The sequence below is a fragment of the Toxoplasma gondii genome, chromosome IX (assembly GCF_000006565.2).
Source record: "Toxoplasma gondii ME49 chromosome IX, whole genome shotgun sequence".
NCBI classification, from domain to species: domain Eukaryota; phylum Apicomplexa; class Conoidasida; order Eucoccidiorida; family Sarcocystidae; genus Toxoplasma; species Toxoplasma gondii.
In genome coordinates, this window is record NC_031477.1 from 979,973 (window position 1) to 1,006,314 (window position 26,342).

Here is a 26,342-nt window from a genome sequence, read left to right on the forward strand (position 1 = left end):
ACCAGTGGCTGAAATGAGCTCGACAATGCAATAACCTCCGATTTCACGTCGACCTAGGAATTGAGATCGGCTTCGCAACTTACAGCGTAGTGTCTGGCCCAACAAGCTCAGAAAAGACGAAAACATAAAAGTCGTTCCGTTTCTGCTGAGTGTCTCGTGATCCCTGCCGACATGTCTAAGTGGCTGAAAGAGACTAAATGGTGGAACCGCATGTGAGCACTTTCAAAGAACTGCAGTGGCTTCGCACGGTGTCCGCAAACGCGTGTAATTATGCTGGGCGAAGCGTTGCACCTCACTGAAGAAATTGCCGGCAAGTGTAGTGTTCTCATGAAACCACAATAACAGTGAAACTCAAAACACGCAAACAGACTTGCAGCATTTCGGGCGTGTGTTCTCCGCTTCTTCGGTAATGGTAAAATCCGCGCATCGTCAAAGGATTCAACGTGCTTTAATGTGGACTTTGTGGGTCCCCTTGCGTATAAATCTAGAAAGAGAACGAACGAATCTCCATACCGTACAGCTGTGAAAGAATTATCATGCTCTGAATGTATTTCCCTCTGGCGCTCGGCCCATGCAGTGTGCAGAAATGATCTATGTCTCTGCAGTAAAGATACGTGAAACCAACGTTACTACTGCGACACCGCTTTCCGGCTGCCCGCTTTCAGAACACGATGTCTGCACTAGTGTTCCAAGGGTGCTTGCTTGTACAGAATGTTGCCTTCTGCGTCTTTGACCCCCCCACGTTTGCCACAGCTGCCGAATGTTGCTACGCATCTGACTGCACGGTTTGGGTGCGCGAAAGGCGATACGTGGTCTTTGTTGGACAGCGCTAACCCAAACATCCCACAACTGCGAGGACAGCTGCTGTTGATGAGCCTCGGACTACGGCCCTACCGGAGCGCCTACTTCTGGACGCAATCTCTATGGCCTGCTTGCGGCGGCATTACACATAGCACCCTGCAACATATTGCCGCATTACCACGGCGATGCGGGAGGAAACTGGCATCTCTAAATATACGGCGTTGCAAAAATTAACCACAGGACAGAAGACCGCGACTAACGTGCACCGCTTGGAGCGATATGTCACTTTTTTCATGCTGTTCAGGTCGAATGCTCGCCAAGACTGCGTGCCCTACCTGTATTGACCAAGCCCGAAAGATTCTGACCGCTCAGACCACGCAACGGGAAAGCGACTGTCCTGTACTACCATTCGTCCCCCACAGACGGATTCCATTTCAGGGTTTGCTCAAGAGGTGGTTTTTGTCTTCTTCGCCTCGACGAGTGAAGTGTACAATCCACTGCGGAGTGCCCCACTGAGAGAATAAACACTGCTGTCTCTGGAGCTTCAGAATGCTAAGCATAATGCGGAGTTTCTTTTCGCTTGCCTACAAGAATCTAGTCACCGGATGTTGACACAGGAAATGTGCCACGCATGTTTTGGCCAGCCAAACGGGTCAGCTTGAGACCCCCAACGGCATATACGCAAGTTGCATTTCCCCAAAGGGGATGCGTCGGCAGAAAATCCGCGGCACGTCTCCACTATAAGGATTCCCATCAGATGCAGTTCTGTCACGCTCTCTAGCAGGAGCCTCTTCATCACTGCCTTACAGTCACCACCCGCCGACGGGTTCCTTGACTTCGATGTCTCAGTTGCATGCAGGTGGGGGTGGTAGCAACGCATGCTGGAAGGGCGCGGGCTGGCAATGCCATGTAACGCTACTATCCCCACAAGACGATTTGGCAAGTGGTCTCCTCATATGAGAAGGCCACTTACAAAAGCGGATGTCGTTGTTATTCTGCGACAAGCAAGTGTTTCGGCTTTCTACACTTCCTCTTTTATGCAGCGTACACTGGTTGCCTTGTCTTCCGTCCTGTGTTGTGTGCCTGTCTCCGCGGGCAACCGTTCGTATGTACCCTGGACCAGCGTGTCGAGTGGTCTTCGCCAGGGAAAGCTTACGGAGCCTATACGGTTCATTGTTTTTGTTTTGTTTTCCTTTTAGTTTCAGCCGGCGGGAAGACTTTTTGAGGCGGATTTCATTTACAACTTGGACGTGAAGGAAGCCGAAAAGATTAGGATAATTGCCTTTTGGGGATGCCACAGGGTTCTGGCGTCGAGCGAACGCGGCCGTTTCCGGCAACACCCACCTTTCCGCCCCGTGATTGGACCCGTGTGTTGACTTTCGTGGCCCAGTTTTGTACTTTTGTTCTGTCTCCGAGAAGTACCACATCCGATTTCGCCGTTTATAGGGTTCTCTATCCTCGCGAACTGTAGGTCAGCCGAGCCCCCTCCGCGTGCCATACAACCATGCCCTGTCCCGGTTGGCCACTGCCTCTGTTCCCTGTTCAACCACTTCAGGTCTGGCATAATCACTTAAGGAAAAAATCGCTGTAACGACATCTGCGCGATTACTTGCATGCTCAAACGCACTGCAACTCGAAGAAGCGACTGTTTTCGTACTCGTACTCGCAGTCCGACGCCTTTACAGCTGCGCCTTCAGCGCCGCAGGCAACACATGTGCTGATCTCTTTCGGAAGAGGATGTTCACAGCCACTGGATTCCGACACTCAGTTTAGTTACCGTTCGTTGTTACACCGGGGAACTCGAAAAGAGGTCGGCGACTGTTTATTGTTTGTTCTTCGACAATGGGACAGGCAGGGGGCGACTTGTTAAGAGCCGTCCTGACCAGACAGCATGCTATCGAAGTTGGCGTCGTCCTGCTCTTCTTGGTGGCATACAGTGCCCAGCCGCTACTTGTAGATGTCATCAAGATTAATGGAGGGGCACATCCTAGCACCTTCTCAGTTCTCATCCCTCACTACTACTCTATGGTTCTTGTGGGCACGTTGCCCACAAAACAGAAGCTTTCGTAAGTCCGATGTTGCAATGCACTCGCCAAGAAACGAGGGCGTCCAGCGGGTTGGATACATACGGGTGAATGGGGGCAACCCATGCACGCACACTCGCGTACTCAGCTTGAAACAGGGTGAGCTCTCGGGGACTAGGAACGGTTCCGATCAACGAGAAAAGCGATCTGTCTGATGTCTTGTGTGGGTTATCTGCGATTGTACGCGCTGAACAATTTTTGAGAAAAACAGTCGCACATTTATTTTGTTCGTTCACTGTTCGCCGCTTTGTTGACAGATTTCGCAGAGGTTTCCTCTCATACGGACGTTGTACGGAGGATATAACAACTTCTTTGTATCAAACTATATTTGCGCATAAACACTGGTATTAAACATACCGCTTGTCACGTAACACAACTACCTTTTAGCAGCAGTAGAGGCAATAATGCATCGCGGCCTTTGTCGATACATTACCCGAATTCTTGTGCGGGACTGTACTTTAATCGTAGATTCCAAAAAATGTATCTGGTGATGCCGGACTGTTCATTCTGAAACTCTACGCCCGTTGTCGTCCACCGTCATTTGCTCACCACTGCCACTGCTGTGTACGACGCGACGAGGAGTCGACTGTCGGCGTACCGGGCTTCCGTTTATGTCTGCATAAGGCAGCGCGCCGCCAGAAGAATTTTGAGTCTCGACTGTGCAAGCATGCTTCCAGGCTGTGTGGATGCTATATATTGCCTTCAGAGAATGCGATTGGCGAAGGGGAATGATCCTGTCTACTTTGGACATCATCAACCAGTTGCTTAAAAAAGGTGTGTCCACAGCGTTGCGTTCGTGTGGACTCAATGTCTTCGCTCTCAAGACAACACATTGTTATTAAGAGCTCTGCATGCCAGACGTGAGGACGAACATACAAGAGAGCAGTTCGAGACGCGCCTATCTTCCCAATTAGCGCGGAAGTGGCTAAGACCTGTCTCATGCTACCGAAGAGAGACGACTGTCTACGTCTTCCCATGCAGGTGGTCGTTTTTACTGGAGTGGGATATGCGTTGCGGACGTACTGGATCCTGTGCGTTGATGCATTGGTTGCCCCCCTGTACAGCCACACTTCTCCGTGGTGCCCCGTTGCAAACGCACGAATGGAACTCTTGCGTATTATTTAACACCTAGTGCGACATTGACAAGACATCCAGAATCAAACTTACAGATACACGGCTACAGTCGTATCCATACAACCGCATGGCCGTGGTGTTACAGTGCATTTAGGCGGCCCTGTCCAATGTTTTTTCGCTATTTTGCAGCTGGCCTACTGTATTCCGGGGCTGCAGTGTACATCGTTATTGACAGTTCGTCAATCGTCTGGACGGCGATTTGGTCCATGGTACTTCTTCGCCGAAAACTGAAATTATTCCATTGGGTCGGAGTAAGTACCCCAGAAGAGGTTAAGGACGCATGCCTGCGAAGTGTAACTTGCATACAGGTTCTCTGGACTGGCGTGATTCGTCTTTCAGGGTTGAATTCACCGGGGGTGGCGCAAGAAAGTTTGAGCTGTCAGATACCTCAGATGTCGCTGTGGTCAAGGGTCTGTGCGACTGACATCTTCAGGCTAAGCTGTCGAGTCAACTCTGTTCATGCTGGAAGCCTTCCGTTGAGTTATTGAAGTTCACATTGTGCCTGGATGAGGCCACGGCACTACATTTGTTAGCACATTACCTAGATATAGTCACGATCAGTGCAGGTCGATCAATTACTCTTGGCGTAGTGCCAAATGCCGTTGACGTTCGGGAAACGCACTTACGAACATAAGGGGAGCAGCTCAGCGACCACATCATGACACGATTGAGATATTCAAGCTAAAAAGTCCTGCGAATGCATATTGACTTCCTGTTACTGTTGGCAACCCTAAACAGCTGTGCTGGATATTGCTGTTGTTTTGATTGTAGCTTTATATGGTGCTGTTGACTGCGCTGTTGTTCGGATTTTACGTCTTGCAGATAGGGCTGATTACACTTGGGATATCTCTGAAGGCGTGTCAGCTGAACTTCACGTTCCACGACGAAGAGTTTTTGGGCGTTATCCTCACTTTGGTGGCATCGATATTGATGGGCTTGACATTTGTCCTCAATGAGAAATACATGAAGGGTGTCAAGAAAATTGAAGGCCCGAACCTTGTCTGCATGATGGGGTAGGTCTGGATTTAAACATGACTGTCGCGAAGCTGTTGAGCGGGTCGTACGTCGCGCCTTTCAGTTTTCTAGAGCGAGCTGTTCGACTAGCTTCGTTGTTCAGTCACTGCACCTGTACCAATAGGCCGGTGGAGATTAGTGTTTCGCGCGTCGCCGGAATTACCGGGTGACACGTGCCCTTCCGCTTCTTCCGTGCTACCTGCCTACCACGCAAGGCTGCGAGATGTGCGATTCTGCGCTTCGTCGCCACGTACAAGCACACTGTATTTCAGGGTTATTCGATAGTTGCTACTGTCTGTTATGAGCGGTGACGGAAAGATAGAAGCGAACCGACAGTGTAATGCATTGGGGGTGTCAGGTAGCACATTATCTCGCATGCAGTGCTGATGGCGTTCCATCGTCTGCCGACCATCCTGGCGTCGTGTTGCAGGGTGTGCTGCGCCGTACCGATCACGCTGTGGACCCTTTTTTGGACAGTTCCGCGGTTTAGTGAACTCGTGATTGACCCAGTTCGCGAGCATAACGGCTCCTTCAAGGTATGCTCAGTCCAGACCTTGCACTTGTTTGGATTGAATACTTTCGTATCAGCTAAAACGGCACGCGAGAGCAGGTGAAAGAGTCTAGCGGACTTTAGCAGTAGCGCTGCTTCGGCGCTGAATCCCAAGCCTTGGCGTACATACACGGAATGTTCCTAAAGAGTTTCGTCATGCAAACCAAGCAGTCGTGCGTCGATGGGATGAACAACGTAAATAGTTGCAACACTGATGTTGTCCGCCCTGCCAGTCAGGTCATCTCTGTTTCATTTGTGAGTTGACACTCACGTCGAAGATCTATGCGCCAGGACGGGTTTTGTGAGAAGGGGTGGACAGTATTGCTATTTTCGTCGCTTGCATACGAGAGCCACGCGGTAGTAACTCCACAGAGAAGTCTTGGGCTGCAGGTAGCGTCGATGCTGACTGACTGGTCCTGTGCATTGCAGACGGTTGCTTGTTGCTTTTTCTGGCTGTTCGCTTCATGCTGGTTGCATTCCGGCACTCTTTGGTTTCTTATGGCCAACTACGGGGCCGTCTCGACCGGCATACTTAAGGTAAGAATGATTTAGCGTGCAGCCCCAGTTTGCCGGGAGGCCGAAGCACAGGTGGGATTGTGAGGGCCGAACGGTTGACTAATTCTGCTGTCCAAGTTCCTCGGTAACACAGCTTGTTTAACATATTGTGGAGGAAGATGTCTGCGCTTCATCTGGAACTTGCAGCCCGCTGGAAGCTTCGGGGCTGCAGCCTTAGTGTCAGTTTTCACTTGCAGTTCATTTGAAGGAAGAAAGGAATTGCGCCGAACTCACAGTGATGCACTCAGGTTTCATTGTAGCACTCAACTGAAGATTTCCGAGTTGAAAGTCATGCAGGTTGACAGTAAGTGAATCTCATTTTAAGTATAGAGTGGTCCGGTTGTTTTCTGATCTTGAACTCTGCTTTCAGGGAGTAAAGGTCGCCCTTGTTTTCCTTTTCTCTCACGTGCTCTTTTGTGACATCCAACCACATCAATGCCTAAATGTCTGGACCGGAACTTCGGCGTTAATCGTAAGCTACAGAACAGCGTCAACGCCAGGTCCTCATGCGTACATTTATAGGGGGTCCTGGGTCTGTCGTAGCGTCGAGGTCTTCGGTGCGATAACAAAGACGGCCGCTTGTAAGGGGTGGTCAATTCGAGCTAGTGGGATAATTATAGTATTTTAGAAGTGCACTGCCTTCACATGTTCAGCCTGTCGTTTGGGGTTTGATTATTCGCGTTGTCAGCCGATTAGTGTTACATGGGTAGACGAGACGCTGATGGTTTATACGGAAAGCTTTGTGTGTGTTGAATTTGCTCGCAGTGCGTTACTGGCGTCATTCTCTACTCCTTTGCGAAGATCCAGTGGTCTGGGAAGTCCGAAGATAAGCCAACTCCTGACGTGGCCTCTGAGGCATCTCCGACGTCAATTGTCAGTGTACTTGCACATCGAAGTAGTCCTTCAGGGCGGGAGATTGTAGAATGTCACTGTTCAGGATGCTCCGCCAGCAGGGTGTGTGCTGGACCATGACAGCGCCGTGTTCAGAAAAACACCTGTAGGTGAAATGTTGAAACAACGGCAAGCAATTCTTTGTATGAAAACCAAACGAGGATGTTGGCATAAATAGGCGTCTGTGAGACGCTCTGCGCCACTAGAGCGTGGACGTTCGCATACATTCGACTGTCCTGAAGAACATTTAACGCCGGCACACAGGCGGTGCGCGTTAGGAGGATACGGTTGTGTGGACAGGGCGTGCTGGGTTCAAACTCGTGTACGTGGGTCTACGCTTACGCTTGACAGTGAGGCATGATTTTACCTAGCCGAAACGCGCCCCCCTAAATTCCAAGCACTCACCTTTATGAGTTTATTGAAAACAAAGTTTTTAGCTCTCAGAGCTGTCACGCCCAGTTTACACAAGTGTTCTTGAACGCAGTACACACTGTGTCATGACTTCATTGTCCGAAAGGCAAGACACCTTTAAAATATTTTCTGCTTTGTTCCATTGTCTATCTGATATTTGCTTGTCTTGACTCTGTTTATGCAGGAAGATGGGGAGGAAAAGAAGAAGGTGGAGCGGCAATAATTGTACGTTAGTGTGGCCACACTTCTGTTTTGCCACCGATAAAGAATGCAACGGAATCTTTATTTGCATGAACGGGATAAATGTCTGCAAGGCAGTCCAGGTGACGAGCAAAATGTTGTATATATAACTTTTTGTTTTTGCTTTTTGTAAACAATAACTTGATCTAATGCAGGTTCTCCATTGAGGACTCCATGTCGACTGCATTTTCTGTCGCGTGTGGTGTACCTCCTTGAGCTCGTGTCTCTGAATCGTTCACCACTACGCATTGCATTTGAGCGAGTTTTGGGGATGCGTGGTTTAGCGAACCAGATTGTGCATTACTTAACAAACGGGATTGTGCTCTCATATTCAGCCACAGTTGGTTGAGGATAACACAGGAAAAGCCACTTCCAGGTGCAGGGTTGTCTCCACTGTAGAGGGGCATCAACTACTAGCGGGCACTGACCGCGGACCGGTGGCTGTGAGGTTTTCTTAAGTAAAATACCTTAGAAAACTATTGAACCGCAGTGGCTCGTTCGTTTGGAAACATGTGTTCGTTGCTGTGCCGTAGTGGCGGGAAACCGTGTACAGTTAACGGAAGTTGGAGCACACCCCTGATAACAGACCTGCTTAAAGCCTACGGGGAAGCTCTCTGTGGAACCATTAGCAAAGACTACAAACAACAGGAAAACATACCTCCCTCAGTTTTACCACGCACCATCCGGCTAGAGCCGGAACCAGGTATAGGGAATTCAATTGTATGCATGCCAAGTCAGTCTGTGTTCTAGCATTTCAAACACTTCGGCTGTACCATGGTGTCTGACGACGCCGGCGCCGCTGTTTTGCTGTCGAAAATAAACCAAGTCCACGTGGAACATCCTTCGTACGGCAAGATCAACAGCTTGCGGATGTCCATAGCGTCGGTTCCCCCTGTTATACGTGAGTGCATAGACGAAAAAAAACGGCGCGAAGATGCATACATTGTCTGAACACTCGTTAGTTGATGTGCACACCTCGGCAGTAGGTTGCAGCGACAGTTAAATGGCTGCTCTTCGGGTGTGTCTATTTTTACGAGGACTGGCACTCCCTTGGTATCTGCTGAAATTTGCACTTCCTTAAGAAGAGGATGTTGGAGTGCGTCGTGTGTCTTTCCTAACGAACAGTGTACAGCGGAGGAGGAAAAAGACCCCACGCAGCAACAAACTATGTGTGTCCCGCTGATGCCCTTCTTGGACGTGGTGCTTGACAAAAAGATGCAAGGCGTGACAGCTAGCACAGGTCAAAATGACATAGATAAGGTATGGCAGTTGTGAATGCGAGCTCTACAAACTCTCCACTTTCATTAGTCGCGGCAGAATGAACTGGTTTGACCCCCCTCGCGGTGGTGTATTTCCTGAACGAATTCGGCTTCTCATAAGTATATATATATATATATATATAAAATAGAATGTACCAAAATACAACAGTTTTCACAGAATTTAAAGGGGTAGAGTTCCGGAGTACGCTGTACCGTACAGTATTTCGTGGTCCTCCTCGTGCATCCTCGCATTTGCTTTCTGCTTTGCCGCGACCAGTCTTTCGTGGTCGCTTTTAATCACTGCCTCGCATCCTTCAATCTCGTCTACGAGTTCCATGAAGCCGTCATCTTCACTGGGACCTCGGAGTTTCAAAGTGCAGGAGAAAGAAGGGTTATTACTGACGAACGTGTGTCGTTCTAGTGTGCCCCGGGTGAGAATAGCCTTATCCGCCATCATCGGCGCAGGCAGGAGGTCCGCAGGGACCATGACTGGATCCACGTCATGAAAGAGGCCACCCGACAACTCAGCGTCCGACGCAGCGATTAACCCTTTCCTTTTGGCGTGCTCGCGTTCTCTCTTCTCAGTGTCTTTTTGGGTGGCAGTGCTCGCCTGTGACAGCGGATATGAAATAAAACGGCCGTTTACCAGAAGCCCTGGAACCAGAGCAGCAGCACCACATGCTCCGGAGGCAGCATTCGGCACGTATCGTAGAGAATCAGGCTGCCAGGAGATGTCGCCAACCAGAGAAGTATTGTAGGTGTGGTGGGCATCCACGGAGAGCGCTGCTTCTCCCCAACCCAGGTTCGCCTCGACATAGTTGTTGGCACCGCTATTATTCCAGCCACATGATCCACCAAGCCCTACACAGCTTGTGTCAAAGCTGGAGGCTGCACAGCTAGTGGTCTCATTAGCATTCAAACTCATATTCGTAGCCGTCTGCGGCCAGTAGTAGACGCAGTCACTTGCTGGTGCCTCACAACCAGTTCCACCGTTCTCAAGTGGCTGACAATCCGCATGGTCCAAGCCTACTCGATTCGCACCAATGAAACACCCGCTGAGGTATGTTACTGCATTCTCCGCTGCTTGCTGTTCCGCAAAAGTCACATACGCTTTACCTCCTGGCACGGTTTTGGTCTGAATGATCTCACCGAAGTGGGACAAATGCCGTTCAACTTCTTCCTCAGTGCAAACCGGATCCAGACCTCTAACCACAACCTTCGCTGTTGCGCCTCCTGCCAGGACACCACGTTTTCTCTTTGTTGGCACAAAACCACCGCAATAGTCTTGAGCGATTTTCTGTGCCTGGTAGGCAGTGGCAGCATATAGTTTCGCCATTGCAGACTGAACTGAAGGGTCGTGAAATGTACCTTGGGCTGATGATGCTCTACTGTTGTTTGACCTGTTTACACGGATTCGGCGACCTCGGCAGATGGCACCATTCATTTCTGCCAGCGCGCGATCTGCTTCGTCGGGGTCGCGAAAGTGCACAAACCCGAATCCACGGCCAGTGCCTGACAGAGACCGAGACCAGGAATCCCAAGCAACAAAAATTATATCATTCGGACTCACAGCGAGATGCTCACAACTCAAGCCTCCTTTGGTGGCGGATTTTTTTTGCAAGTAAGAGTCACTTTCAGTTGAACCAAAATGATCTTGTTGCCGTATCACTCGGTGCCTCGCAAGCAAAGATGCCGCATCTTAGAAAACCCCGAGCGTGTCGTGCTGACTAATCACCCAGACAGCGATTGGACAGCCTGGAGCTGTAGAGCTGTCACTTTTTGTCTCGACCAGAGGCCGCGACCCTATCAGTTGTTTCAGTCTGCTAAACGAGAGTCCTTAGGCTGCCGTCGACGCTGCAGTCACGCTCTGACGGACGGCGAATGCTTCACAATCTATGACGGCTGCACCCTAACCTGTGTTGGGATCCGTAATAAGCTTCACAAAGCAAACGGTATTGTAATGCTGATCGAAGAGTTCCTCGATTTCTTCGCGGCTGGTTGCAGGATCTAAGCTGCCAATCCAGATAGACGTGCTGTCCGGCGGTGGACTCCCTTGAGACTGGCGACAAGAGCTGTCGCTGATGCGCCTTCCTACAATGATGCACACACCAAAGGGGACAGGCAGCGCAATTAATGTCACGATGTGCATGCTATGACAACACTTCCTTGTTGCCAGGTCGGGTAGCACATGCACCTCGAACAGGGTCGAACTATCCCATACGCCAGGAGCAAAAACAAAGTTCGCATACACTCAAGAAAAAAGAGACAAAGCGCTTTACATTGACCACGTTTGTAGTACCTTCAGACTTCACTGCACCCAGGTAATAGAAATATGTATTCTGTCGTACAGGTGAACCATCGCCCGTCTATTTATTGTGCCTTACCACGAATGGTTCGCACAGAACCTACAAGACCAATGGCAGTAATCTTACAGACTCCTTTCAGATACAGTGAACGTGTCGCACATATGCAAGTACCAACTATGTTTGTTTGTGCGTCCAATAGACATTCATCTGTAAGGCGTTCGTAGTACCCGCTGCATTGGAAGACCTGGACGCAGTCTCCCCCGAGTTGCGGCTGAGCTCTGGAGGTCTTGAGAAGGTTGCTCTCGTCTCAGGCTTTTCTGTTAGGTTGAAGTTTGCCCAGTTCAACTTGTACTTATGGCATCGGCCAGGGACAAATCGACCATTCATATGCTCTAAAATGTAACTCGCATGCTTCTCCGTAGCGAATTCAACAAACCCGAACGACGGCAGTCGTGTTATCCTGTCTCTGCAGACTCGAACGTGTGTAATAAACGCATTGAATTCGAGAAACATGTCGTTCCGGACATAGGCTTCGTCAACCGGTAGCTCAGCGCGGTCAAGGTCCCCCATCCACAACGTTCTTCGTTCCTTAGGTCTGCCAGTACTGCTAGACCGTGTAGTATCGCCAGGTGCGATAACATCGTCAGCTGGACTGTTCTCATCGGGTCGCGGAATGCCACCATGACGGATAGGGAAGGAGGAGAACGCCTCAGCTGCAAATCGGGATGCAAACGTGCCGCAGTACCCGTACGACAGCGCTGAGACAGCCATATCGATCGGAGAACACTGAGGTACTGATGAGTCGGAGCCAATCAGAAACTCTGGAAATGTGTTACGGTTTAAAGCAAGTCCATCGGAGGTGAATGTTCTTTCCCACGTGTTTAGGGCCTCAGTGGCGATGTCGCATTGTGGCGTGGGTACTCAGTGCAGCAGTAAGAGACCCGGCAACTGCACACTTGTTACGGTGAATTTCAATTTGCAATTGAACAAAGATAAGAGAGATGAAATGACATATGCATAAAGCAGACATGAACGGACACAACACGCATGTTCACACCAACGGGGTCTTGAAGCAACCCATGTTGTCTTGAACACAGGTGCCACAACTCAGGGACACACGAACAAAAACAGTGCACGTCCCCGTCTTTGTTCATAACACAATTTTTCATGCCACCAAACCGCAGCCGACTCCTGTGCGGATAAAATACTGAATCACGTATACACACACACTGACACGTGTAAGTGTTTTAACAAGTTGCGGCAGAGTGGTACAACACAGTCTTGTTGTGCGAAAACGAAGTGACAGGGCGAAAACGCAGGATGTCAAGTGTCACGTCAACCGAAGACGCTGGACGTAAAAGTTCAAATCCATGAAAAATTTGCATCAGCGCAACTACAACACGTAGCCACAAGCTGAAGGCACCAGGGAAAACAGGCGAAACGGCAACGGCAGGAACATCCCATCCACCGCGTCGCGCGTGCTCATAGCAGACTTGAAGGGTGTTTAAAATGCATGCATCGCTTTTTTTAAGATGAAGTCCCCATACGAGGACAACAGCAGTACGCGCCTTGAGTTCTGCGTCCCCGTTTTGCCGATTGGGGCCCAGCCTCGTCAGGCTATAATGCAACAGGTGCATGAGTTACAGTACCAGTTCACAGTCTGTTGTTCCCTAGCAATAGGTGGCAATTGGGTCGGCGAGGGATACATGACCACATGGATTCTTTCTGGGACATGAACAAGACGATAGCTAGCACATCTCAAAACACTTGCAGCCTCAACAAATCTATGCAGCTAAAACGTTCAAAAGGTTTTTCTTCGGAACAAAAATGGGCAACTAAAACGTTCTCTTCCCGGAACAAAACTGGGCAACTAAAACGTTCTAACTCTTCTACGCGGAGCCTCTTCAGGTGTAGATGCTACCACCAGCCTTCTATGTCCGTGCGTTAGTGTGCTCGGCAGGTCTGGATTTGCCTAGTCTCTCGACTCTAGCTCCTTCAGCGTAACTCTTGTTACAGGCAACATATGGGGCGATTCTTCCCGAAGCGAGTATTATAGAACATCAGAGCGGGGGGATCAACGGGCGTTTCACACCCCCCTGGCAGACAAAGACGAATTCCTTGGGTGTGGCATTTCGTTTAAGCTGGTAACAGGCGCGTAACAAGTGTGATAAAAAGTTTACCTTGTGCTTCCATCGTATAGTAGACCAGTTCTCACACCGCTGCGAACCAGCAGCCTATGACAATCTTGCATTTGAGGCGCATCGTAATTACCAGACAGAGAGCTTCATTGCTTCTGCCTTCCATGCATCGGCCCATGTAGTATTGGAGACGCATCAGGTCCAAAGCAACCTACTTCCGTGACTGATTCTGCCTACACACATGTTGGTGACCCAATACTTGTTTACTGGCGACCGTTCCAGTCACGAAATTGATGACGCGCCGAGCTGGGATACACACGATTTTTGTGAATCCTCTTCCCCCCGACTTGAGCAGGATCTCCCACTTTTTCAGGCATGGGGAAGTGGTGGCTAACGCCGACACCGTTCCCTCGTCATGCATCGAGCTACGAGGAACATGAACTGTTCCCTGTAGCTTCCCATCCACGTGGATTGAGAATACGATTGAATCAGCCTCATTTTCACTTTCGGCCACCCTTCCACTTCGTGGATGAACGCGACTCTCCTCCTTCGAGGGTGTCGGCCAGGTCGCTGAGGCGAGAAGGGACGGTGTAGTGGAATATAAAGAGACATCTGGGAAAGACGCGTGGATCATCTGCCACAATTCTTCTGTCACAAACGGGGCAAATGGGTGAAGCAGCTTGACTAAGTCAATAGCGGTACCGACGGACAGCCTGTTTCCTTTCGCTGTCCAGGCAGTCAGTTTTCGAACGTTGGCCATGAGGGCTGCAATAGCGGTATTCAGGGACATCCGTTCAATATCGGCGGTAACTCGGGCCACCAACAGTTTCATGAGCTCGCGCTCGAACGAGGACGGGGGAGTGTTCGTCAAGTTCAGCGTCGCTGGGGTGACTCCTTGAGCATTGCTTGACAATGAGTTGTCAACTGTTGCAAAACCCGTAACTGTCGAGCAGTGGTGTCCTTCTTGCTTTGAAGAATGATGCTTAGCCGACAAAACAAGAAGATTCCACACTCTGTTCAGAAACCGGAAGGCCCCCACAACGCCTGAAGTATTCCACATCTTCCGTGCCTCAAGAGGACCCATGAATAAAAGGTAAAGTCGGAGCGAATCCGCACCGTATGCGTCAATAATGCTGTCCGGTGATACGACATTGCCTCGCGATTTGGACATCTTCTCATGCCGACGGTATACCTGGACATCCCCATTAACCTTGAGAACAGGCATTCCCTTCGCGCTCACATCCACTGCGCTTGGCGGCACTTCTACTCCATACACAGGCTGACCAGAAGGGGCGTGAACGCCAAACAGTATCTCGGAAGGTGAATCGGGTACCTGGAATGACAAATTGAATTCTTTTGGTAATATATTTGCACTTCCTCCCGCCACTGCCTGCACGCCATGCGTATTCTCCTCACGAGTCAAATTCGTCTTATCCATGAGTTCTACTGTCTCAGAAGACACAATTTTGCCAGTATCTTGCCGTTTGAACATAAAATATTTCGGCGATCCGAGGATGATACCGGGGGTGACCAGGCGCTGGAACGGCTCATCGCAGGCCACCCGGCCGAGGTCATGGAGCACTTTGTGCCAGAACCTACACAAAGAACGCGAACCACCGATCGAAAAATGCTTATGTTTTGAGTGGACATACAAGGAATTTCAATGAACAAGCACTGCATTTCAACTGGTGCACGCTAGAGTGTTCACAAAGGAAAACGATAAATTCCATTCGTCTGTTTTTTACTGAGACGCTATTAATTTCGCTTGCACCGTTTACGCCACGCAGCGGCTTACGAGGTCTCCCAGTTGCCTTCTTCATGCTCCTTAGGTGATTCACGTGCCAGCGTGACGGCGGCTTCGGCATAAAACAGCTACGTCCACCACACACGCCACACTCAAAAAGACCGCCTGAGCTCGCTAGCTTACCTGGCATACAAGAGATGGGTGACCGCGTGCTCTTTCCCGCCAACATACATGTCGACAGGCATCCAAAAGCGGGCTGTTTCCCTCGTGAATGGCTCGCGAGTATTCCGTGGATCGAGAAATCGAAGAAAGTACCACGAGCTCCCTGCCCACTGCGGCATGGTTGACGTCTCTCTCTGGAGCGAGACAGCCTGTGGTCCTCCAGCGCTCCCTTCCGCACTAGACGATGATGTCGCCTTTTCAAGTTCATCCTCAGTACTGTTTTTGACAGAAGTAGCCATGTTCATGCCATCTACTTGGTCCACTGCCAATGTCACATTCCACCACTCAGGCAGACTGTACAATGGCGACAAGGTAGTTGCTGTGGTTTCATCATCCTGGGTCAGCAAAGGCGATAGACTCGTCCTTGTCGAAGCACCTTTTTGTGACGCGCTGTCATTCACGTCGGTCGTCTTTTCCGTATTATGTGAGGCGCTTAGGTGTAAAGACAAGTCTCTTGCTTCAATCTCACTTTTCTCCTGAACTGTCGTTTGAGTGGTCACTTCGTCCTTTGTGGGTGTGCTCCCACCTTTCAGTGGGAGTTCCTCAGGCAGAAGAACAGGCAAATCTGCTTCGTTCACCGGCACTACATGACTCGCCTCTCCATGCTTCCGACTACGGATCAACGGAATCGGCTCCCCCCAGAATCGCTGCCTACTAAAAAGCCAGTCTCTCATGGCATACCTCACTTCGTGGCGACCTCGGCTATTTGTCATAGTGAAGAAACGAATAACCTCTTGTCTCGCGCATCCTAGGCTCATGCCGTCCAGAGACAGCAGTCCTTCAACTGACGAGTTAACCAGTTTTGCGTCTAAAGCGCCTGAGGAACATGATAATGTCGGCACCTGGGCGCTTCCGTATCCCTCGTCTATGTGGGCAACAGCCGCCGCCGTTTCAACGCCTTCGCCGGACTGTTCTGCGCCTTGTGTTCCTGATTTCTCCGTGTTCTGGTTCACGTCCTCGCCGGCATTTTTAGTAGGATCTGCCCCTCGATTTGTCTTCTGGATGACGTCATTACTTTTGAGGTCCAATTGTTTACCCCCTTTGGAACTCCTCTTCGCTTCGCCATTCATTTCAATGATATGCGCTACATGTATTCCCTTTTGTTGAGCAAACTCTCGCGCTCTCGCTTGACTCTCTGGAACCACAAGTAGAGCATCCGTCTCATTATATAAACCTCCGAAGCCGTGTAGCTGAGTAAAAAGGCTGTCACTCATCCACACGGGAAGCTTCTTATCTGGGATAACAGGATGATCAACCATAACACCCGAAAACTGGCCATCACAACGATCTTCTTTGGCCGACACACGGTTCCCACCTTTAGCCTTCTCTTCCAAATAGTTTCGACACGTAGCTGTTCGCGCAAGTAAACCGGCATCCTGGTGCGAACTATGAACCACGACAAAAGTAGCCCCAAAAATTAACTCGGGAGAGATCGCCACACATCGGAGGTTCGTTGGAACTCTACCGGAGGGCACAACAGCGTCATTAAAGCCTGCCCGTTCCTGTTCGTGTGGCTCCTCGCACGCCTCCACTCCATCCACACAGTCCGAAACTGAGAGATCTAGAAGCAGCACATCCCGACGACCTATCCAGTTGCGCTGCATACGTTTGACATCGGCTGGCCAGTCAAGACTCTTGAGGCCATCTAGGAGCCGATCTGCATACGCCGTGATCCGAAGGTGCCACTGTCTCAGCTGGCGAGAGCTCACCGGGAAGCCACCTCGTTCGCTGAAGCCGTCGATCACCTCCTCATTGGCTAATACTGTACCTGAAAAGAAAATCCACACATAGTGGAGCGGTCGCAGTACAGAGACGCTGAAAGGCACGCTCCTGTGCACGCCTTGGAAACTAGTGGTAGCTACGCCTCGAGGGTGTCTCTGCTTTACAGAGGTGTCGTTGGAGGGGGGATCCGGTGGTCTGACGGCCAAACATCAACTTCAACTACGCAGTAAATCGGAGGCGGTGGGGGAAAGGTCTACACGAAGGGTGATCGAAAGGTCCACGGAGACTGCCGGTGCATGCGTGAATCGCCAGATTCTCGTCTCACATCCGTGCTCCTACAACCGTATACCGTACCGAGGCCTTCACACCAGTTGACATTTGCAAGTTTTTCGTATACGAGCCCCCGCTTCATCATCTGCACGAAGATCCACTGAGTCCAGCGATAGAATTCAGGACTGCTCGTGTTGACTTCCCGACGCCAGTCGACACACACGCCGAGTCTTCGCAGCTGCTGGCGAAAACGGTCAATGTTCGTCTGAACAGACAAGCGCGGAGAAATGCCAGACGCAAGCGCGTGTTGTTCTGCAGGGAGTCCGAAGGAGTCCCATCCCATCACATGCAGTACGTCTGGTTGTGGAGCTGCTCGTCTCCGTTGTCTCGCACCCTCTGCGGATGCCTCCGATGTCGTTTGGCCTTGTACATTTGCCTCAGAGCAAGCAACCTGGTCTTTCTGTATCGGCCCTTGTTCGGGCTTGTCGTGGATTGACCTGAGCGCCTTGAAGGCTCGCAGCTCCTTGAGGTCCTGCGCAAGTCGACCGTCATGATGTGAGGTGCTCTCTAGACTCCCTCGCAGCTCCGTCAGAGGTGACTCCGCCTGCCGATTGGCTAGAGTCGGACTCTCTGCATCGGACGCCTCCTTACAAACTGTGAAACAACTCCTATTTGATGCGGAAGAGGAAACGCGTCGAGTCTCGTCGGCATTCTCTCTTGACTTCACAAGCTCTCCGCGAAGACGCAGCCGCTGGTACCTCGCGACCACGTCGGCTACAGTGTATGTGAGGCTATGACCAACATGCAGTCCTGCCCCGGAAGGGTACGGGATCATGGAAAGAATGTAGAACTTGCGCCGCTCTAGCAAACTGGGAAACGCTGTCAAATCCGAATGGTGGCTGGTTTCTTCTGAAGGAGTCCCAGCTAATGGGTGACTCTCCGGCCTGGTTGCCTTCAGTTCCCGTACACGCTCCGAATCTTCCAAGTTGTTGTGCTGCCTTGGAAGAGGCGGGGAGAAATCTCCAGAGTTCTCCGCATAGTATTTGGTCCATTTCGTCTCAATAGCCTTGAAAGGATACAGTGCAACCGCTGACGACGAGTGAAACGCGTACAGAGTTGCGGGAGAAGATGTAGACAAGGAGACAAAGTGTACGGGGGGCAAAGGCCTCCTACCCGTTCTGGCCCTGGCATCGTTGAGGGAATGGCACCCGTCGTTGGTAGACACAAACGTCGAGGCACACGAGCCATGCAGAAATCTCACCAGGCTTACAGAAACGCCATATCCTCCGCATTTGTGGCCACATTTCAGAAAAAGGAGGCCGCGCGACTGCCTGCTCGACCATTGAGGGACCCCACCAAATTTTCCTATAGAACCAGTTTTACCCGGGTGGGCCGAAAATGGCATTTCCTTGCTTCCTGATGCCCATTTTGTGGAACGCTTAGTAATTTGAGTCGACCCGGTAGACGCGCCACCTCGAAGATGACTCCACCAATGACCATGACAGTTGCGATACGGTCTCTGCAGAGAAGGGCTGGAACCGCTTGAACCGAGAGTGGCTCCAAGGAACCCTCCGTGCGTTTCAGGAATGTTTCGAATCCAGAGAAAGCAAACCAGGACTACTAAATGAAACAGCACTCCACCGGCATAAACCCTTTGAGGTCCAATCATTCTACGGACGACGTTTTGGGATCTCAATGGCGGAATCAGCTACGAAGGGCGCAGAGTCGCAACCGCGCACCTGGTATGACAACCCAAAAACGGGCATGGCCACTTGATTTTCACTTGAACGGAAACCACTACAGAATCTGAAACTGGTTATATTTTTGGAACAGGATGGCCAGACTGACCGTGTGAGGGTCGGTTCAAATATTCTGTCCAGATGCACAACACCACCGACACTATGGAGTGAAGAAGTCTCGCTTCTTGCGTATGTCAAGAAGTATAAATTCACAGCGTTCTCTCAGGATGGGGCACAAGGGTGTGATCAGCCAAAAATTGCCTTGTATAAAAAAGGGGGTTTTTCTGGAGCTATCGAAGGGCGAGAGACCCTAACGTCATCCCGCAGTTCGAACGCAAACGCAGGCGGACGAAAGAGCGGCTGCGAAACAGATGATGTGAAGGAGCACCACGAAAACAAACACTTGCTGCGGTCTTTTGCTGCAACACGGCCTTCTTCAATTACTGGATTCTGACGAACTTGCAGCAGATCGTTGTTGGTGGTTTCGATTATTTTGGCCAACGGACCGTTTCCGCACCGTGTGTAGTTGTCGTGCAGACCAGTTGACGACCTCGAGCATGTTCTTAGAAGAGAGGAAACTCACTGACACTTCACTCGCCTTTAATTTCATCGAAGAAAACAGAGCCTCAATCAAGAAGCGGCGTCACCGGGGGGTCACTCCCTCAGACAAGTGCACGGGCGACATATGTCTCTTCGCACACGCTGAAGTAAGGCTGTGTAAAGAAAAAAGCCCGAGAGGCGACTGACTGGGACGTGCGCCTTCCTGGTGTTTCCAGAATTCTGGAAGCTGCGTTCTGTAAAATCAACCACTATTTGACATTTATATTCTTTTCTACTAGCGAGCAGCCCGGTCTCCGCAGACCATTGAATGTTGCTGGGAAGAAACTCGAAAGGTCGTCCGCATCTTCCTTGGTTGCAGACGTTCGGCTAACGAAATACTGTCTGCAGCCAGTAACACGATGAGATGGTCATGAATAATACAGTGAATTGTCCAGAGAATTATCAAAAGAGCATGGTTCCCGGAGGATGTGAAAGTCTCTCCATGTCTGTCACCTGTGGCTGCGTGCATGCGGGTGACATCTCTGACGAGCGCATGCTGGTGTGCGTACAGTCGCTGGTATGATCAGTCTTTCTAAGTTACCCTGTCACCATTTCCCCTGCATCCTATCCAGCTACTGGTTCCTCTTGAAGTAAAAACACTACATACTATCTGGCTCTTTTGTTCCGCTTGACCATGGCCCTGCACGGAGAGCAGAAGTGTGAATCAAAACTCACACGCAACTCCATCGTTACCTCTGTGTATAGTTCGGCCGGGTGAAACGTTCATACGCAGTAGTTCGCAGTAGTTTTCGGAACTTATTCCTGTTAGCAACCAGCCCAAACACACGGGACGAGAGCACATATCCCATTGCTGTGACCCGGAATACTTTCGCCAATTGGCTGGGCAAGCGAGGGGTGAAGGAGAGTGCTTGAAGTGAGAGAATAATTCCCGCTTCAAACCAGGAACTTGTAACGCCTCAGACGAGCAGCGTCCGAGACGTGTGCAATCGATGCTTCGTGGACCAATCTGACAGGGAACCATGACATCTAGTCTGCAGGCAAACACGGATGCGTGGCCGTTCGCTGACCTTCCACGGTCAGCAAAACAGGCACGACTCCCTTGCACCGTTTTCTTGCACCTGCGCCTGATGTCCCCCAACCCCCCCTCCTCCAATGAATGGACCACGAGACACAAACTTGGCTGTATTCTGAAGCCGTTTTATTTAGGCTTTTGCTGTTCCAGTCGGGCTGTTTCCGCAACGCGGCACTGGAGGGCCTGCATGGCTTGCCAACAGAAAACGACCGATACAACCTGTACACCCAAATTTAAGACGAAGTATGGATCCAACAACAACAAATATGAGTTGTGGTGTTTTTTTTGGTTAGTGAAATCCACAACAGAAGTAGACCGCCGACAATTCTCGAGGCAAACAGCGACTAAAACGTAAGGGCAGTCCATAAAACGGAAAGAGATAGACCCCCCGAAGCGTACAGTGATCCCCTCAATGCTTCCAGACTTGGGCATCTCAGCAGCGAGATGTGGTATCTCTCGCCATGTTACCAGGAGAGGTAGGCATGGGCCCATGCTGATTTGCAAGGGAAGAAGCCAGTGGTGAAAAAGACGTGCAATTCCAGCAAACGCGTCTGGCACGGCGAAAACTGTAACTCTCACGCAGGTCACGGAGAGCTGGGAAGGAGCATTGAACAGTCTCTCTAGAATCAGCGCTACAGACAGTGCGTGTTGCAAAGCGTTGAGGCGACGCTTTATTTTGATAGAAATGCGAATCTGGACTGCATAATAGCCGCATGAGGCCAAAGGCATATATTGATGAGACCGAGTCGGCGGTTCATTTTCATGAATGACAGAGAAGGGTTTACCAGAAAACCACACAACGCACGTGACAGTGAACACTATTAGGGCCCCATATACTGTGGTATGCGTGGCTGATCACAAAGTGTGTTTTCTGCCACACACCAAAAAACCGAAATGAAGTTGGCCCTGGTCTGGAATGCTATGTTCACCGGCAGAAAGTGTTGCCAGTAGAAGAGCCGAAATGAATCCCATGTTGTTCCAAATGGCTTTGGTCGATCAGCGCGCGAAACCCCCTAGTACAATGGAGCTTTTTCTATCGGTAGGCGTCGTATGACAGCAGCAATTTTCAATCCTTTTATCGCGTCCACGGTTTCTACGGGTCAGCATTTGTATACTGGGACATTTTTCCTGTCGTAGGTAACAACTATCAAGGATTTGGAGCTAGGATCACTTGTCAAGTCCAGTCCGTCTACTGCGACCGAGGTGGGTCTCGGAGGGACCCCCCCCAGTTTTGGGGCTGCACGTACGGCCGTTCCAGCCGGTAGTTGAGAGGCCAATTCTGCGATCCAGTGTTGATTCAGCGTGTCCGTCAGCGTATGCAACTCCGTTTCTGAAACATATTTTTCTCTCTGACGAAGGAAGGAAGAAACTCTAGTCACATGCCGAGTAAGGCCGGCTCATGCATTTTCTAGTCCCTCTGTAGAAGCCTTCTACACGTCCCTCGGCTTCGCTCAGGGTGCGTCACACACTGTGTTCCTGTTGACGCCCTCATGGTGCCCCGTTAATAAGTCAGGAACAACCAACAGGAGATTTGCTGACGTAGCTGTCCACAGTCGCGAGACCTCCACATGAGGCACACCATGACTCGCATCTGGCACCAGCGAATTAGAGAAGCGCCGAAGAGGAAAAACACTTCCGCTCTTCCTTTGTCTCCCGAACCCTGGCTCTACTGTGGGCAACTCACGTTTAGTCAATTGCTGCACCTGCTGTTGCGCGTGTCTTCTTGTTAGCCAATACTTACACCAAGGTCAACGTAAAACCGCACGTGGATGGAAGTTTTTCAACACGAGGTGTTGCTCACTTAATATAGCGTCGTACATGGTCACAGCACCCGCGTTGAGAACGCAAACTGTTACCGACCATATTGTGGACTCTTCTCACTCTGAAAGGTGACAACAGAGGCCGACCAAACACATCTGTAACGTGGTAATAGCGCTGTGAAGACGCCCGTTTGCGGAGTCTTAAACTGCTGCGAAGCATCAACTGCAAATGACATGGAAGCTCTTTGCAGTAACCTGAAATTGTCAGGACCTCCGTCGGCTTGTGCAGCGGGATACATCGGTGGAAGATGGAGCGCTATAAGCGGATCAAGCGGTTAGGCGCGGGAGCTCAAGGCTATTGCTACTTGGTTCGGGACAAGAAAACAGGTCCGATATAGAAAAGCAACCTTGATGCCAGGTTGCATTCCTGGAGAAGGATGCATTTCTCGTTCAGATGACGTTAGTTGACGGACAGGGAGTCACTGTGACCTTTTCTCTGAGACCAGAGTCAATGTCAGCCCTTAGTTTTCCCGCTTAGTTTTCCCGGCACCCTAGTTGTTGTCAGGCAGAAGAGGAGTTACGTCATCCTTTTGTACCTGTATGTGGAAACTAGCCGCGTTTCGGTATGCTGAAAGAGGGTTGGTGGCGAAGAACTTCCGCAAGCCATTGAACGTAGAAGTGGCGTTTGCTTACACGTTTTTCAACCACAGTTGAGTGCATCGGTTCCATGCGGAGAAGCATCTTCAAGCGGGAGCTCTTGTTTCAAACAAATGCCTCCTGAGAGCACCCACCCGTTCACCAACTGACTGTCGAAATTTCTGTCGTCTGCGAACGTTAACCTGTACTAGTCGCACCTGGGTGACACACAATCCACTGATGTTCTTGTTAGTGTAACATGTGCCTTATATGCGTTTAAGGGAAACTGTATGTGAGCAAAGACATCGGTCTCTCCATGATAGGGCTAGAGCAACGACAAGCTGCCCTTAAAGAATCGACCATATTGCAAGACTTGAGCGCTCACCCGAATGTCATTACATATTTCAACAACAAGTTAGATAGAAAGAAGCAGATTCTCCACATCATCATTGAATACGCGGATGGCGGCGACTTGGAGCAACAAATTCACTTGCGGCGCAACCTGCTTGAGGAGCAGCTTGAAGCTGGACGCACAAAGAATGAGTCATCCCCACCAAGCGCCGATCACCAGGACCTGAGCAACTACGCCCCATTTTTTTTCAAAGAGGAACATGTCCTTTTGGTATTCGTCCAAACACTCGCCGGTCTATTGCATCTACACTCCAGGAGTATTCTTCATCGCGATATCAAAAGCCAAAACATCTTCTTATCTAGCGACGGCTTGATCAAATTGGGAGACTTCGGAATCGCAAGGCGGCTCAATAAGGACAACATGGCAGAAACATATGTTGGAAGTCCATGCTACATGTCTCCGGAACTTTACAAACGGGAGCCATACAACTACAAGAGCGATATTTGGGCTTTAGGCTGCGTCCTCTTCGAGCTGTGCTGTCTGCGAAAGCCCTTCCACGGTGCGCAAGGTCCAATGGCGAACTTGCCTTTCTGTACTAGTGGCAACATTCCGTGTTGGGGTTAACCCACGCAAGAAGTAACAAACAGTCCTTACGTCCCCTATTGCTGTTTTAGTACACGTGGCGACTATACAACCCTAGGACTCGGCAAGAAAGATGTGGCCGTAACTGTTGCTCTTTCTCCTGTATGTTGCATCTTAAAAACATTAACTTCTGAATCCTCTACTGGAGCCTTCAGGTTCCAATATCGTGGTCCTGGCGATGCAGGTTACGCGCAACAAACCTCCAGCGCATCTTGACACTCCTCCTGGTTTGTATCCCCCTCCGTTGCACCACTTGGTCAATCGCATGCTTCAGGTTGACCCGGCTGAGAGACCATCGGCTGCCGAGATCATGGCCACTCCGTATATACTGAGGTCCATGAAGAAGCTGATTAAAAGGTATGTCTGCTGATCACTGATGTTCCCACACCCACTGTGAAAACATGTGCTGACTGCCACAGGCATTCAATGTGGAAGTACCGCGCGACGCGTGCTGCATACCTTCCGACAGCAACGAAGGCTGTATCATCCCAGAAGGTGTGCCGGTTTTTGATGGTTTGAGTCAACTACTCGATATGGTTTCAACTCCTCTTCGGAGAAAATAGTCCTCAAGAAACTCCGACGTTGCGCACTTCCGCAGCGGCGCCACTGAAATTTTCCCTCAGTATTTCTGCATTTCCTTTGCTTCTCTGAGTGTGGCTTCAAAGGCGTAACGCCTCAACAGCAGCTTCTATAAGGATTGACAGTTTTAGATGCCATAAAGGAGCACCGCTCTGAGAAGATAGGCTTTGTCCTCTTATCTGTATCAGGTACCCTCAACTGCACTACCTACAATGCTACCTCAACGACCTCTCCTGTTCAGTTGCAAAAGAACTTCCTCCCTCGAATCCTCCGTTTGATGGCTGTGACAGCTCTGAAGCTAATACAGCGTCAGCGGTAAAGCGCCAACCTGAAAGCTCGCGTGCCGACTGTGTGAACTGTCGCCGTCGAAACACCAGCCTGAACCCTTTGACCGCGCCGACCATTGACGCGTTATTCGAAAGCGTGCTACATGAGCGGACTCAGGAAGCGCCTGTGGCAGTTTCCATTATGCGCAGCAGAAAAGTTGAGTCTCTGAGTGTAAAGCAGAGCACGGTTAGTCTGATCCGAGATAGCTGTCCTCCTGTCGGGTTGGAGCCGAGGGGCGAGGGAGTGTTGCCATTACGAGGGCAGCTCTTTATGTTGTGGAAGAGACTCGCTAGGGAGGTCCCGAACTATTTTGCAGGCTGCGGTCAGGGATCAATAGATGCAACATTTACGAGTGATACAAGGTGTTCCTCCTCCGTCGTAGGTGGATGTGTTTATGAACAGACACGAAACTCCTCCGCGAGACCGGTCTGGAGAAGGGGAACTGAGAAAGAAAATTTGTCAGGAATCGCTTTCCCAATTGCTAGAAAACAAGATAAATCGGGCAGCTGTGACCACGACGTCGATGCTGAAGACGATACTACGCCGGCAACAATTCCTTGGCGAAAGCTGTCAGGCATAGCCGATGACGGAGCTGACAGTAAGCGCTCATCTTTCAGTGATTGCCCGCCAACAGAGATGTTGGCTGAAACGTGGCTTCCTTCGAATGTGAATGCAAATCTACTGAGCAATCCATTTTATTGTCGAGCCTCAATTAGGAGTGGCGACCCTCGCATCTGTAGCCCAGCTTCTGTGCCTCGGCGGGAGCACCATGGGGTAGCGTACGACCTTCGTCACGCCCTAAAAATCATGCGAAAGCGAGCACATGCTCACAAATGGCATCGCAAGCGGAACTCTCGGATGCCGGAGCCGTCCGGGCAGTCTGCAGCCACGAGTACTTCAAGTGGATGCCCAAAACCATCAAACCACGCAGAATGTCGCTCGACTGCTCCATTGGAGCCTTTGTTGCCAGAGAAAAAAGACAAAGCAGCAGATTCGGCCTCCGTTTCCGAAACTCGTCAGACAAATATGTCTTTTTCAAAGGAACATTTCCCAGAGAATTCGTACCATGCGGAAATAAAGTACAATTCAGAGCCGCTGCCTGCAGCGTCAAATGTTGAATCTAAGACGAAGCCTGCTGCCGAGAGAGTTGGTGGCAGAAGCAGTACGCGCCCCGTCGCGGGTAACAATGAGGACAAGGTCTACCTCTCTGACGAGCCTCAACGACCCTCCTTCATCACCCTGAAAGCTCTCCTCAATGAGTCGCTTGTCTTCGACGAGTAAGTTTTTCAGCCAGCGTAAGGTGTGCTTCACAGACGTTATTGTCTGGTGCAGT

At 50.5% G+C, this 26,342-nt stretch overlaps 5 protein-coding genes across 5 annotated transcripts; 2 read left to right on the top strand and 3 right to left on the bottom strand.

Moving 5' to 3' along the window:
• Positions 1-1,772: 1,772 nt before the first annotated feature.
• Positions 1,773-8,310, top strand: TGME49_266750 (transporter/permease protein, putative). The gene is made up of 9 exons (XM_002368713.1): positions 1,773-2,867; positions 3,592-3,659; positions 4,149-4,270; positions 4,842-5,032; positions 5,464-5,569; positions 6,013-6,120; positions 6,509-6,610; positions 6,904-7,011; positions 7,625-8,310. The coding sequence occupies exons 1-9, from the start codon at positions 2,644-2,646 to the stop codon at positions 7,661-7,663; spliced, it is 1,068 nt and encodes a 355-aa protein (XP_002368754.1). The 5' UTR covers positions 1,773-2,643; the 3' UTR covers positions 7,664-8,310.
• On the bottom strand, positions 8,271-12,943 carry TGME49_266740 (RNA recognition motif-containing protein). Its single transcript, XM_018781440.1, has 3 exons — positions 11,473-12,943; positions 10,854-11,030; positions 8,271-10,451 (listed from the first exon to the last, which is right to left on the bottom strand). The coding sequence occupies exons 1-3, from the start codon at positions 12,014-12,016 to the stop codon at positions 9,121-9,123; spliced, it is 2,052 nt and encodes a 683-aa protein (XP_018636261.1). The 5' UTR covers positions 12,017-12,943; the 3' UTR covers positions 8,271-9,120.
• Positions 12,944-13,288: 345 nt separating this feature from the next.
• Positions 13,289-19,974, bottom strand: TGME49_266730 (leucyl-tRNA synthetase (LeuRS2)). The gene is made up of 3 exons (XM_018781439.1): positions 17,426-19,974; positions 15,311-17,117; positions 13,289-14,978 (listed from the first exon to the last, which is right to left on the bottom strand). Exons 1-3 carry the CDS (start codon positions 19,008-19,010, stop codon positions 13,595-13,597), a joined length of 4,776 nt encoding a protein of 1,591 aa, XP_018636262.1. The 5' UTR covers positions 19,011-19,974; the 3' UTR covers positions 13,289-13,594.
• Positions 19,975-20,839: 865 nt separating this feature from the next.
• Positions 20,840-21,442, bottom strand: TGME49_266720 (hypothetical protein; the record flags this gene model as incomplete). Its single annotated transcript, XM_002368710.1, has 1 exon — positions 20,840-21,442. The coding sequence occupies one exon, from the start codon at positions 21,440-21,442 to the stop codon at positions 20,840-20,842; it is 603 nt and encodes a 200-aa protein (XP_002368751.1).
• Positions 21,443-23,425: 1,983 nt separating this feature from the next.
• Positions 23,426-26,290, top strand: TGME49_266710 (NEK kinase; the record flags this gene model as incomplete). Its single annotated transcript, XM_002368709.2, has 4 exons — positions 23,426-24,020; positions 24,259-24,460; positions 24,871-24,997; positions 26,051-26,290. The coding sequence occupies 4 exons, from the start codon at positions 23,426-23,428 to the stop codon at positions 26,288-26,290; spliced, it is 1,164 nt and encodes a 387-aa protein (XP_002368750.2).
• Between the last annotated feature and the right edge of the window lie 52 nt (positions 26,291-26,342).

Coding starts and splice junctions, on each gene's coding strand:
- TGME49_266750 (XM_002368713.1), top strand. CDS start 2,644: ATGGGACAGGCAGGGGGCGACTTGTTAAGAGCCGTCCTGACCAGACAG. Junction 2,868..3,591: donor CCCACAAAACAGAAGCTTTC/GTAAGTCCGATG, acceptor TATTGCCTTCAG/AGAATGCGATTGGCGAAGGG. Junction 7,012..7,624: donor AGGCATCTCCGACGTCAATT/GTCAGTGTACTT, acceptor CTGTTTATGCAG/GAAGATGGGGAGGAAAAGAA.
- TGME49_266740 (XM_018781440.1), bottom strand. CDS start 12,016: ATGGCTGTCTCAGCGCTGTCGTACGGGTACTGCGGCACGTTTGCATCC. Junction 11,031..11,472: donor CAGGTCTTCCAATGCAGCGG/GTACTACGAACG, acceptor GCATCATTGTAG/GAAGGCGCATCAGCGACAGC. Junction 10,452..10,853: donor TATTACGGATCCCAACACAG/GTTAGGGTGCAG, acceptor GGTCTCTGTCAG/GCACTGGCCGTGGATTCGGG.
- TGME49_266730 (XM_018781439.1), bottom strand. CDS start 19,010: ATGATTGGACCTCAAAGGGTTTATGCCGGTGGAGTGCTGTTTCATTTA. Junction 17,118..17,425: donor CAACTGGTGTGAAGGCCTCG/GTACGGTATACG, acceptor TTTTCTTTTCAG/GTACAGTATTAGCCAATGAG. Junction 14,979..15,310: donor ACCCATCTCTTGTATGCCAG/GTAAGCTAGCGA, acceptor TTCTTTGTGTAG/GTTCTGGCACAAAGTGCTCC.